At 43.9% G+C, this 13,909-nt stretch overlaps 1 protein-coding gene across 1 annotated transcript; it reads right to left on the reverse strand.

Moving 5' to 3' along the window:
• Window positions 1–10,794: 10,794 nt before the first annotated feature.
• E1B28_005933 (uncharacterized protein) lies at window positions 10,795–13,133 on the reverse strand (the record flags this gene model as incomplete). Its single annotated transcript, XM_043150536.1, has 15 exons — window positions 10,795–10,826; window positions 10,892–10,945; window positions 10,998–11,031; window positions 11,089–11,203; window positions 11,273–11,519; window positions 11,588–11,639; window positions 11,690–11,751; window positions 11,814–11,955; window positions 12,004–12,217; window positions 12,278–12,368; window positions 12,420–12,493; window positions 12,545–12,609; window positions 12,670–12,746; window positions 12,823–12,855; window positions 12,911–13,133. 15 exons carry the CDS (start codon window positions 13,131–13,133, stop codon window positions 10,795–10,797), a joined length of 1,515 nt encoding a protein of 504 aa, XP_043011624.1.
• Window positions 13,134–13,909: the final 776 nt, after the last annotated feature.

Here is a 13,909-nt window from a genome sequence, read left to right on the forward strand (position 1 = left end):
GTAGAAAGGAACGTACGATAGGAGGGGGAGACCCCGCATCATCGGAAGTCTCGGCAAAAGCGACTTTCTTGACAAAGGTTCGAGCAGCTTTGACCTTCTTTGATCGCGAAGGGCCAGCCGTAGGCGAACTTAGAGCCTAGAACGCGATGAAAAAAAATAAATGAGACAATTCTGCAAAAACGTACCTTTCGTTTTTGAACTGGTTCTGAAGGACCAGCAACTGGAAGAGTAGAAGGACCGGCTTGGGATGAACCGAATGAAGGTTGAACATTTGCTGTCTGGGGCGAACCCATGACAACATCCCGGGAGCGCGTAGCTACCACAGGGGGGTCCGGAAGTGAGAGTAAGGGAAGCTACAGTGAAAGCTGAGCGTCCAAGAAAGAGAGATGAATAGAAGAACTTACCGTAGACGGAAGAGTTGATCGGGGAGCGTTCGGAAGATAGAGTTCCGGGGGCTCGGAATCAAAATCAAACCGCTATGAAAACGATAAGTAAGAAAAAGGCAGTTGGAAAGAGGCGCGTACACCGAGAGTGGCGAGTAGATTGGTGAATTCGGATTCCCCATACATCCACTCATCTCCCGGTACTTTCCAGTCGTCGGCAAGAAAAGACAGTGTAGCCATAATTTGCAAGGCAGGGGAGATCCACGACTCGTCACGAAAACGCACGATTTGTCGGTAGAGATCGTTCTACGGCGAGATTAGTTGGCCCCAAAAGAATTAAAGATCAAGAAAGACATACCAGAAAGGAGCTATTCTTACGAAATTCCGCAAACAATTGCGGTTCCTCAGTCACTCTTGCGATCAGGCGATTGTTGAGGCTGCTGATCCAAGTATGAAGATATTGGAGGTTGGCCTCCAAAGCATCGAGAATTATGGGTGATGGGACATAAGGTTGCGATACTGGGGCCTTTCCTTTGCCTTTGTCTTGCTTGGAAGGCATTCAATAGGATCTACGGCGTCGTGTTAGTACGTGACACTGTAGAAACACATAAGAAAAGAAACAATCTACGGGCCTCGGAGCAGACTCTGAAGCCTCCGTAGATTGTCTACACACACCTCGAGAACGAGGAGAGTGGTGACAAAAAGAATATGAGGAACGGCGGGGAAGAGCGACCGTAGAGCAGGTGGGAGAAGGGAGGAATGAAAATTTCTGCTAAGTCCAACTGCTGCGGTTTTTATAGACAAATCCAACATATGAACCAGCACATGACCGTAGAACATCGCAGAATGTTGTAGAATATTCCAGATCTACGGAAATTAAAGCCTCGAGGCTGTTGAAATCATCTACGGAATGATGAGGCTATAATTAAGAAATGATGGAAGTAATTAACGACGGAACATTGCATCGTAGGAGTTCTGGCGTGGGAAAATCATTTTGATGTCGGAACATTTCCTTTTTGGGAACATTAGCGCTGGTCAGCATAGAGCTCGAGCTCAAAATTTCTCTAAGTCAGAGACTTGACGGTTGTACACTAGAGTGTATACCGTAGATAAGATTAAGTAGATTTACGGGCCATTTTGAAGGCTTTTAGTAGAACTACTAAATGAAAAAGCCGTAGATCAATTCGAACGATAGAAGATGATGTTGTGCTCAGTCCGTAGATGGACTGGGGACAGTCCTCTTTTGTTTGGGGGAGATAATGCGACTTAGTTGACTATGCTACAAGGTTCTTTTTGCACTTTAAAACAGTGCTACGGAGCGATATTTATCGTATTAAGAACTAGAGTGAGCCCGAATTGCTAGTTAAAGCTAGTGCCGCTAGTAGGATGTGCCGTCGGCGCAGCTAGACCAGTTAGAGAGAGCCGTAGATCGTGTCAGAAAACTGTATGACCGTTCGAAACCTGTAGAACACTATGAGCAGAGGACTTAAGCGGTAATTCACCGAGTTCTACTCTCTACATTCTACTATGCACTGGCATATCAAGGGATTGTACTATTAGAAGACTTGTAGTCTTCACAGAACCGTTCGTAGCAGAACTTAACAAAGTCAAAAGACCTTCATACTAGGAGTACCTACTTCTACGGGGGATTTAGTTGACAAGAAATCGGACATTGGACCACACAGACTAGGAGAAATTTGATATGACCGTAGATCGAGTCCCGATCTGAGGAAAAGACAAAAAGACATGATACAGATCCCAGATCACAGATAGAGTACCCAGGAACCAGGCAGGAATGAACAACGGATCTTGGAGTCCACACTGTTCATGTGCTATGGCGATTCGGAACTCTGGATCCATATGCTGGAACTACTTGGACACACAAAGTCCATATGATTTGATAACGTCGAAATGTAGGATAAGGTCCGTAGGCAGGAAATACCATATGGTACGCCTATGTAGGTCCATTCCACATGCTGAAACAAGAATGAAGAACGGTCCAGATTGGTCCAAAACATATGATTCAAATACGGAAAAGCTCCGTAGACAAGATTCTGCACATGTAGCAGTCCCTAGCGATAAGACTCCGCATGGATTCGTAGCTACGGTGCATTATTTTTAGAGATGAAACAAGTAGAGATAGGATTACAAAGCTAGCGTAGAAGTAGTATAAAAGCAGCTCATGTATCCGTAGATAAAACAGTACTACCCGTGCGTAGGAAAGTCCTGAGTGGGTTGCCCGTGAGTAACTGCTCTTGACACCAATAGAGAGATTTGCCCTGTCTTTGTGCAGTGAAACGATAAGATTTGATTTGAACTATACGAGACTGTCGAGGTCAAAAACTAGAGAACTATCCGTCCGTAGGCCGCCGAGGTCTTGATTACTGTTTCGTGATCCGTCGAGGGTCTTAGCGTTCGTGTCCGCCGAGGACTTAGTTTTCGTGTCCGTCGAGGGCAATAGTCTCCAATCGTTCGAATTAGTCTTACCGTAGACGAAATTCATAGTCCCACTTAGTCCACTGGACAATAAACAGAGCCCCTACAAACCTTAGAATCCCGTAGCTGTGGTGTTTTTACACTTGCAGTTACACATTGATTTCATAAGAACTTCATACGATACTGGGACTGTGATCTTGTGCGTAACCTTTGCCAAGCAGTCCACCCTTGCAATCTTTCCTGGTGTGTAGAGTTATTGATAGACTTTACACGGAGGTTTACTAGTTTTTGGGTTGATTTGGTGTTGGTGCTACTCCCGTAGCTCTGATATTAGGTTGACTCTTGAGTGGTATTCTTCGCCCATTAGCGGGCTCACTCTAGTCCTATTAATCCCATAATTTATAACTCATAAGTGTTAAAATTGTATAAATATGCATCTTTAAGGTCTTTTCCGATTTATATCGCGATAGTGGGAGTCATACTTAAAACATCTACATGGATCACTTGAAACAGCGACGGTGTGTGAGTAACCACTGGAGGTATCCTCAACAGATCGAGCCTTCGATCCTGGCATTCTTGACAGCTACGGACGAACCAATCTATGTCCTTGTCCATATGCGGCCACCAAAATCGTTTCTCCATGATTGACTTAGTCGCAAACATTCCTTTATGTCCCAGATGATCGTGACTTGCTACGAGCATCCACATCCTCTTATCAGGAACTACATACAACCTATGTTGCGTAGAACCATCCATAGATCGTTTGTACAGTCTCCCATCGGGGTCTAGAAAGAATTTTGATCCCAATGTAATGAAACTGTTCATTTCGTTTTTAGGCAACTCGCGTACAAAATCTGCTTCGGGATCTAGAAGCCACTCTTCAATTTGCGGAACTTTCTCATCGAACTTTTTAATCTCATTCGTATATTCATGTATAGGTCTATATGGATGAGAATCGTTCCAATTGTCATCTACGGCGGGCGGAACCACTGGTACTTGCTTCAAAAATGTTGAAACATAGTCTGGAGGTTTCCGTAGCACCCAATTTCTTATCTTATCTACAAAGTTTGCTTCTTCTACAGCGGACCGTAAGTCTTCTAAATAGCAAAAGACAGATGTAGCCAACTTTGGTTCTCTCTCAGCTAATGAAACCAAATAACCTGACCGCGGATCTATATCATCCTTGAACGTATCAATGTCAAAAGGTTCATCCTCGATTCCGTCTCCCATCCGAAACTTTACTGGCTGACCGTCATCGTCGACCAGGAATTCTTCCCATCCTTCTGGTCTAGGCGTAGATATCCCACCAGGAGGAGGTCTTGAAAGTCCATCTGGACCATGTACAAGTCCTTTAATATGCACTAGTTCAAAATGATAGAGTCTGATCTCTTCAATCCGCCGGTTAATGCTAGCATTCGGAGCACTATCCGGATTGTTCAACATTCCTTTGATATAGCTGGCATCCGTTTCTACGGTCAATGGTCTACATCCATAAGTTTGATACTTTGATGCTCGTAGCGCCATAAGTAATCCGTAGAGTTCTCGTTTTAGTTGTGAGAAGCGTGCTTCTCTCTCGTTGAACGTTATAGACCCAAAGTAATTGTAGAACTTCATTTTCGGGTTTTCGGGGTCTACTTGGTACAAATAGCCTACACCGTGCCAAGACGAATCTACGGCCAAAGTGATACCCGTCAGATTCTTATAATCGATGGGCCGTAGCGCAGGTGCATCACGGATTCCATCTTGAACCTCTCGGACAGCTTCACAAGCATCCTTGTTCATTTCAAATGGTACAAAACCTCCAGTGAGCTTATTCAATGGTCTTGTCTTCTTAGCATAGTCCTTAATGAACATGCGCATTTGTCCTGCGATTTCCAGAAACGATCGAATATCAGTTTTGCTTCTGAAGTTTTTCAGATCCCAAGAGAGAATGATCTCTGCAAACTTCTCTATGGGTTTTTCACCGTCGTAGGACACTCTATGGCCTACTACCATTCCTTCAGCACAACAAATGAAAGCCTTTGGACCTGAGAAGGTACCTCCCGCGTACTTCATTCGCTGAACTATTCGATTCACGTTCTGTAAATGCTCCCAAATGAATCTACAGATGCCTGGATTTTCAGGAATCACCTCGTAGCCTCTGTCGGGCAACTCATATCTAGTACTAGGTCCTCGTATAGGTACGTTGTCAATGTATGGTCTAGTAACATGAGGAATTTCTTCCCATAGAATGTACGTTACATCCTCATGAAACAAAGGGACTGAATTAGTCCATCCCATAGGTAGTTTCACTAATCTATAGGGACCAAAGGGCGTTTGGAATGTAGTAAAGTCTCTCGATTCCTCGTCGATAAGCCTTTCATCGTATCCAACCCAAATATCTAACATTCCTATACATGCTCTTCCAGAAAAGCTACTAGCAATCTCTGCTGTTCCAGGTGGAATCCCAGAATGCTGAATTGTGACTGCATTCAGTGGTTCTAATGAATGAACCAACCGTAGACTCTTTCCATCTTTCTTTAGTACCATGAACCACTTCGATCGATACGACGACGTAGTAGGTTCGTACACTCCTGCTGTGATTTTGTCCTTCAAAATCTGGCAGACTTCTTCATAAATCCCAGGTGGAATAGGGATATTATGCTCAACCCAGGGCTTGTGAGGCAACACTGGAAACTTAATCGGCAGGAAGAAATCTGTACGAAAGGTTCCACCTTCATCTGCACTCCAAGCGAATCCTTTCTCTTGAATTTTCATTAGATGGTGTACTAACTTCATTTCTTCAGGCCATAGAAAGCCTTCATTATGATTCTTTTCTATGATTTCCTTACGTTCTTCTGTATACCGTTCTCCTGGACTGAACTCAGGAGGGTGCGGCAATAGTACTGGCATCCCCTCAAGCGGATCCCCAGTAATATTCCTAAGAACTTGGAATTCTTCTGGCATCTTAGCCAATTGTGGTCGGACTTTAAGTGCTACTGGCTTGTATTTTCCATAGACCGACCGAACTGTATGTTTTCCAAGTGTCATAGCACCCTGGAAAACATAGTTCTCACGCTCTATAGACTGCGAGCTACTCAAGAATGTGCTATATGAATTCGTAGGAAGACTTTCTCTCGAAAGCTTTCCTTCTAAGTTGCGTAGAGCAAGCTCCATCTCTTGTACACACGCATCAAGTTCGATAACGTAGGCATTCAGAGAGTCCGTAGACGATAGAATCTCATCTATCGGGGTTTCGCCCATATAAAGGTCCTTAGGAAAGTTGTCCCTAGTCCCATAGACTTGCAACCATCTTTCCTTATGAAAAGCTAGTTCATTGAACAAAGTCTTTCCATGTTTGTCAGGGTCCTTAGCTAACCTATCCAAATCCAAAGCTATACATTCATCGGTTTGGTAGTGATTTTCGTACATCCTCTGATGATAGTCTACTAGCGTAGATGCTTCATTTAGCATTGTATCAAATGCATTTTCATTTTCAACCACACCCCCTACAAAACTTTGTAGTCGGAGCAACGGGCGTATCAATCTATTTGGATTTTCTTCGATTTTCGATGCATCAGCGAGATCCTTGAAATTCGTACTAAGCGAATCAACAAGTTCACATAGACTATGGGTATCTTGAGCCTTCAATAGTAAAGCTCTGCCGTCTACGGCAATCTCACTAAGCTCATCTATCTTATCTTGTTGAGAAGAGTCCGATCGATGTGCCAATTTTTGGCTGTTGAAGCCTTCGAGGGTTGAACCTCTTCTAGTAGTACAAAGCAACCGTTCTCGTTCCATAGATTCACCATGTATGGAATCTAGGGAGTTCGAAGCTGGTGCTGATGAATAATAAGAAAGAAAACTGTCCATAGCACAAGGAGAAATAGAAGCACTGTTTTTGTGTTTTGTATCTTCTGTGTGTTTTTGGTCTTTTTCGTTTATATCAATGTTTTTCATCACTCTCAAATCAGACTGACTAGTAGTCCTTTCACTATTTGAAGCTTCTATGAAGGCTCCAGCCAGCTCCGTAGGAGAGAATTTTGTATTTATCAAATTTTTATATTTTTCAATTTGTGGAACACCGTGAGCATCTACAGATATTTGTAGAGCCACCTCTCCTTGATCCTCTATCAATTCATCAAGGTGGACTGAAAATTTGAAGATTCAGTCCCTCGTTGTTCTCTTTCTTTCTGCGCTTCCTCTGAACTCTGCGTCCATAGGGTTGGTTCCTGCTTAGGTTTTATCTTAATGCCTTCCCCTCTCATGTATGTAGGGATGACACTTTGAATTCCTTTGTTTGGGCATGAAACCATAACCCACTGGTCTCCATCCTTGAAGTTTTGCACCTTCGATTCCGTTAGGACATCGAAAGGTCTACCCAAGAGAATCTGAAAGGGAGCTTTCTCCACTACATGAAGCTGCAAGTATACTGTTACTTCACCAAACTTGAAAGGTACATTTCTGCATACTCCCAGTGTTGGTTTCAGTTGTCCATTGGCAGACTGCATGTGAATTACTGAATTCGGATCCCATTGCAAGCCCAATCCTTGAGCAACCCATGCGTCAATCGCGATTATTTGCGATCCACCATTGATCACCGCTTCTACTCTTTCCGTAGAACCGTTAACCTCAGGAAAAACACATCTGAGTCCCTCAGACAATCCAGCTACTATCACGACCTTCTGTTTTTCTTCAGAATCTAACTTGGTGCAATAAACTTCCACAACATCTCGGTGAACTACTGAACCTGCTTCCAATCCGTCTTCTTCCTCTTCTAAGGTTTCGAATGAATCTACGGTCTGAATATTATCTACTTTCATGAACTCTGCTTCTTCATCAAAAGATTCCTCAGCCGCCGTAGAGTCTTTTATCGGATAGTCTAACGTTTGAAGGAACGCTTTATATTTCTTCGTTCAAACGTGCTTATTCCTAACTCACCGTAGCAATGCTTTTCGGAACTCTTCTGAAGCCGTGAGCTTGTTCAAGCAAACACTAGCCGGATTGGCCATCATTTGGTCAATCAGGTCTTGAATCACCCGTTGCTTATATCTTTTTGTTTCAACATTTTGAAGATTTTCCGTAGACGCTTTCTTCACGTTTTCGGACTGAACCTTCTTAGATTTTGAAGCACCCTTGTCTTCAGGAATTACGCTTCGGGGCAATACTGAATCCCTTGGTTGTGGGACACGTTCTACGGGCTGAATTTTATCAAATACCCTTGGTGGCAGAGTAGAAGAACATCTATCGTCCTGCGACGGAGGTTCTTCTTCATCCAATTCTGCTTCTTCTTCTTCTTCAGAGACCTCTTCTTCGAAAGGCTTTCTCTGGGGTATCATATACGGTTGTTTTCTTAAGAATGACGGCATAGATATTACTACTTGGGGTTTTGGTGGTATTTTAATTTTTTTGGGGTCCTCCGGCCTCCTCTGGGTATCTCGAGATCTATCTCTCTTATCTGAGGAGTCCATTATTGGACCTTTTAGTTTTTTGAGCTGTCGCCCGACTGGCGACGAGTCTCTACCTCCAAAGCAGCAATTCTCTGTAACAAAATTTCTATCGTAGGCACTGATTGACAGTCTGATAGATCATCATCAAGATCCAAGTCTCCTTGTAAGAAGAAACTGGTCTTTTCAGCACCTGGCCATCCCTTCTCTCTAGCGATAGCTCTAATTCTGTCTGCTCGCGATTCTTTCTTTACTGGATCAGGTGGTGGGAGGTTATTCCCATCGTACATCTCCAGTCTATTTGTATGTTCATTCTTAACTATCCACTTCTTCTGGGATAGCTCTTGTGCTTGCCTGCATTCTCTCCAGAAATGCCCAGGTTCATCACAAATAATGCAATTTTTGTCCGTAGACACCCTATATGGCTGCCCCACGGCCGTAGAGTTGGATGTGATCTGGTTCAAAGGCCTAGATCCACCGCTACTCTGCCCTTGGCTTCCATTATGATACGCCATAGCTTGCATGTTTTTGTAGAAGTTAGGCTGACTGAAGTCAGGCATCTTCTTCGAAAGCTCAGAAACTGCACGTGTGAAGTCGTTCATTCGAGTATTCTGTGCGTCTACGGAGGCCAAAAGTTTCATTGTCAACTCGTCAGAAGCTATTTCCTTCTTGTACGAAGACAATGGAGCTATTGTAGGCTCAATTTTTGCATGAGTGATCAAGGGGGTTCCTATGGGAGCCGCCGCTTTCACTCCTAGAGTAAAGCTAACAGGATCTAAGCCCTGAGGTGCGTAGCAATCTCCTACTAACTCATTACTGATGGTCAAAGTCATATCCCTAACTTGGGAGAAAGCAAAAGGGTCTAGCTGGGAAGCCACCCACCCACTATCTACTTCTACGGGCTTTTCTGCCTGCAGGTTTCGAACATAGTGAGGGTCCCGTAGCCTCTTTCTGATCTCTCGCCAGAATGTCGGGTCTAGACATTCCGCAAACTTCTGTACTTTCTCTCGATTTGACAAACTTCCTGCAAGTTTGTCTGCTTCAAACTCAAACTCCATATTAAATGAAGTAAGCTTTTGTAGCTGTTCTTCTTCTATACCAGAGAACCTAGCCTTCAACAGATCTAAATTCTCCAGTGCTCCTATTTCTAAATCCCTAATCGACGGGAACGAATCAAACATCTCTTTTTCAAAAGCGGCCCAACTATAGCCTCTCGTAGATGGCAAATGATGTGCCAGGAGTCGAGAGGTCTCGAACTCCATCTGAATCATAGCTAGAATGATAAAAGATTCATCTAACTTCCAGCCCTTGACTTTCCCATATTGTAGGATAGCCGCCATCCATTCCCCTAGATTTCCAGGATCTAGCCAGTTGAATGTGGGGAGCCTTCGTTTCGACGTATCTTTATCCAATTCTTTCAAACCACCTTTAGAGAACTCCGTCCAGGACTTCTTTATCGGTCTTTCTTCATCTGGCACACCTGCCGCTACTGGGTCATTCGATATATGGGACATACTTGTTAATGGTCTCTCAAGAAATAAACTCGGGTTTAGTTCAAAAGAATAAAACTCTTCTTCCCATAGGTCGAAGTCTGAATTGTATTCGGAGGGTAGAGATGATAACGGTGAAGAAAACAGTTCAATGTCTTCAGTTAAAATCTCTGGGGTTTCGTATGGGGTTTCTAACGCTTGGTTTCTAGGACCTTGCGTAGATGTTGTATCTCGGAAAGCTTCTCTCGGACTTCTGTCAAAAGAGAAACCGGGGTTTCTTAAATCGTTTGGGATAACTTGGGTAGCTTCTCTTCCTTGCGTAGAATTGCGCGTGGATCGAGAAGACTGACCAGCTCTTGGTACTTGAGCTGGGGTACTAGATGCTAAAGCCGTAAGACTATGTGTCTGTAAGACTTGTTTGCCAGCCGCTAGTGAAGTGCGAGTATTACGTTGCTGTGAACTAATCTTTCTGAGAGAAGTTCTTTTGGTTTTTGTTGTTTTTGTAGTTCTCGCCATAGGGCTAAAACTACCAGAATTTCACAATATTTCGTTCTATACTGAATGTAATCTTATTTCCACCCCCTGCGGTGGTCACCAGATAATGGGTGAAGAATACTACTCAAGAGTCAACCTAATATCAGAGCTACGGGAGTAGCACCAACACCAAATCAACCCAAAAACTAGTAAACCTCCGTGTAAAGTCTATCAATAACTCCACACACCAGGAAAGATTGCAAGGGTGGACTGCTTGGCAAAGGTTACGCACAAGATCACAGTCTCAGTATCATATGAAGGTCAAACCGTTTATGGAACCATTTCAGCGATTCGGTTTGCAGTTTGGTTTCAAACTGGTGCTAGCCCGAACTGATGAGAACACTAACTGCATCTCATAGAGCCCTATAAGATTGTCTGAAGCTTTCTACCTAGCAGTGTAGGACTCAACCCTAGTACTTGTATATCTCTTCAGATTTACCCATATTATTGTCATAAAACATAGGAAATATCCTATATTTCATTAAAATCACTGTGCAGGCATGACAATGTCATATCAAATAGAATCTAGCAAACCCCTCCATCAGTCCATACTTCAGCTGTTGACAGGAGATGCAGGTAGTTAGTGTCTGATAAGGGTATCATTGGATGTGATGTTGCATACCTTTGCCAGGAACCTCATTCTGAGTCCACCATTTTGCAACATAGAGGTGACCATCTAGATTTGCCTCATCAGTAAAAAAAACTAACAGAAGGATTTAGTGGCTTACTATATGTAACAGATTGCCCACCAGTGTAAGCAGTCTATGACAGCAGGACAGAATCTGTCAGTGGAGCACATTGAAACTTGGGGCCACTCACAGTTGAAATCCAAGCAGCTACCCCAGTGCAACCACTGCCACCACTACCACCACCACCACCACCAGTAGAGGCGCCCATGTTATTCTTTATGTTGTCCCATTTGCTACTCGGGAACCTACACACCCATCAATGAGTACATATAAGCACTCAAAAATCGCATAAAAAAACAACAGGTTTTATGCACTTAATGTGGTTCTCAGTCTGGTCTAAGGCACCCAAGACATTCACCGATGTGAGAACTAATGAGTCTTGCCCTTTCTTGTCCGTGGCAAGTTGCCAATACATTGTACCTGCAAGTCCTTTATTCTTAACATATTGCGCCTTGATCTTTACTATGTTTGGTGTGTCGTAAGATACAAGTTCCTTCTTCGCAGAGTCGTAAGAATAACTTGATACGTCTGTGGTGTTTTCGGAGACTTGAGAACCAGCAACTGTCAAAAATAAAATAAAATAGCTGAGTCTTATTGATAAATAAAATAGACTTCAGACGGAGACTCACGAGGCAGTGCATTGTAGTTGTAAACGCCAGATTCAACAGACCCGGGGCCAATCTATGGAATGAGCCCTTTGAACAAAGGATAAGTGGACTATAGAGACATACCCCAGAGTAGGGCTGACCGAGGCCGTTGGTATTCTCGAAGGCCCTTCCATAGAGTGGAATGCCTGGTTAGTGTTAGTTCATGTGGCTACTAACAAATGATGATTAATCGATTAGGCCAACTTACCCATAGTGATTTTGCTCGCAGTGGCCCCAGACGAAAGATAGTAGCTGATTGCCTGATCAGTGTTTACGCCTGTTCGTTGCCCCCCGTAAAGGTTGGCTTGGTTATCGGAGTAGTTAAGCCAAGATCCAGCATAATCATAAGCCTTGACATATAATCAGACCAGGAAACCCTCAAAGAAGGTAGTGCGTACCATGAGATTCCAATAGTTCAGGCCAGAGTCCATTTGCTGAATGTTTAGGTTGGCATTGTTTGCTGCACCAGCCGCCACAGCTGCAGAAAGAAGGTAAGGTGTTAAATCGCCCTTGCGATTTGCCAGATCATCGAAGGCTTTTCGTATTTCAGATACCAAATCCGCGAAACCCTGTCCCTCGGCAGAGCTGGACGGATATTCAAAGTCGATATCACTAGAAATCAACTTTACGTTGGTGGTGCAGCGCTTGGTACAAGGTAAGATTCCCCCTTACATTCCGTCTAGACCGTAATCTTCGATAAGTTGAACCGCACTCTGGACAAAATTTGCCCGACTAGCTGGGTTGGTAACAAAACTAAAATGGCCTATAAACAGCTATAGTGAGCAGACTAACTACCGTCGGCAAGATGTCTCACCATTCTGAGAGTACGTCCATCCACCAATAGACAGCAGGACTTTCAACTGACGATTCGCCAGTTTCAATAGGTACCTGTTAGGTATATGCTTCACTCAAACAGAAGCACAGGAGGGATCTTCGTACAGTTGCTTGAGACAACCATAGAGGTTGTTACCTGAATCATTCCAAGAGTCGGTTGGAAAACGTTTCTGTATGGCCCACGACTCCATTTCAGAACAAACACCGGCGTCGCAAGTCAAAGAACTTACATCTTGGTCTGCATACAGATCCGTGAGCGAAACTGCTCCGGTTGCAGGACTCACATCGGCAAAAGAGTAGAGAATATCTATATGATCATGAATGGAAAGCAGTAGAAGAACAGATGAGATAGGTTCTGTTGCTAGATGAGAAGAGCGACTCACGCGTGACCATTGACGGATCGATGTCGGTTGGTTCTGGAACGGCGTCATCAGCAAGAAACCGCGAGAAGTGAAACAAGATGACACTCACGGAAGTTATAAGCGGGATAGATACCCCAGTTCACAAAGTAAGCAAACTGGACTTTCCCGGTGGCTCGCTTTTGAACAGTATTGGTCTTGGGATTAGCTTCAGTTTTGTAAACATTCGGTGATTCCTTGTACTTGTCTGGTCTGTGCATAACCTGAGTGGCATGAACGAGAACGAAAGCGACGGTGGAAAGAAAAGAGAGGATTCGCATGAGATTTGGTGTCATATTGGTTGACTAGCTAAGGTGCCAGCAGCTTGAGATGAAGACAAAAACAGTCTCGACAGTTGCTATTTGTATTCGCAGCAACTTTTATCGTGACCAGTTACATCTGTGAGGTTGTTGCGAGGTTGTTGATCGTATCTGCCTAAATGCGAGCAGCTTACAACGAGGAAGAAAAATTCATGTGGTTCCAAGGCTTTCCAAGCCTGGAAATAATAGCAGACACATGGGAGTACCGTATCGAGTTGATTTGAGAGTGTGCTCCTGTCCACGCGATGCAATCCTGTAATAGAGTAGTGGGTAAGTATTACGCAGCGGAAAATCAGAGGAAAAGCAAGATGTAAAGATGTGCACATGAACCTAGCGGTAGTTTCTGTTACCCTAAGGCTTGAAACCGCGAAGACAAGCGTGCAACCACAGTAAATATAATGCAAGTATCATATGCACTGATTGTGCACCGAGGGACTGAATGCAGTCACAGTTGCGAAGTAATTTGTGTCGACGAGAACTTCAACGATTACCAAACTGATTCGGCGGATCTTGTCCGGCGAGCAGTACCTGTGTAAGATTAAAAACTGTTCCAATAGCCACTTGATACCACCGGACGATACGTGGAAATCAGAGAGCTCCCAGTCGGAATCTAGGTCGAAAGCACCGACGATGACAGCAAATGATTATATTCATGAGCTGGCAACTTTAAAGATTAATCGAGCATTATGGTCGTGTCAGGTCGTGTCCAGACAGGACAAAAGGACCGAGGAAGATGCTTCGTTTATCCACAG

This window comes from Marasmius oreades, chromosome 3 (assembly GCF_018924745.1).
Source record: "Marasmius oreades isolate 03SP1 chromosome 3, whole genome shotgun sequence".
NCBI lineage: Eukaryota > Fungi > Basidiomycota > Agaricomycetes > Agaricales > Marasmiaceae > Marasmius > Marasmius oreades.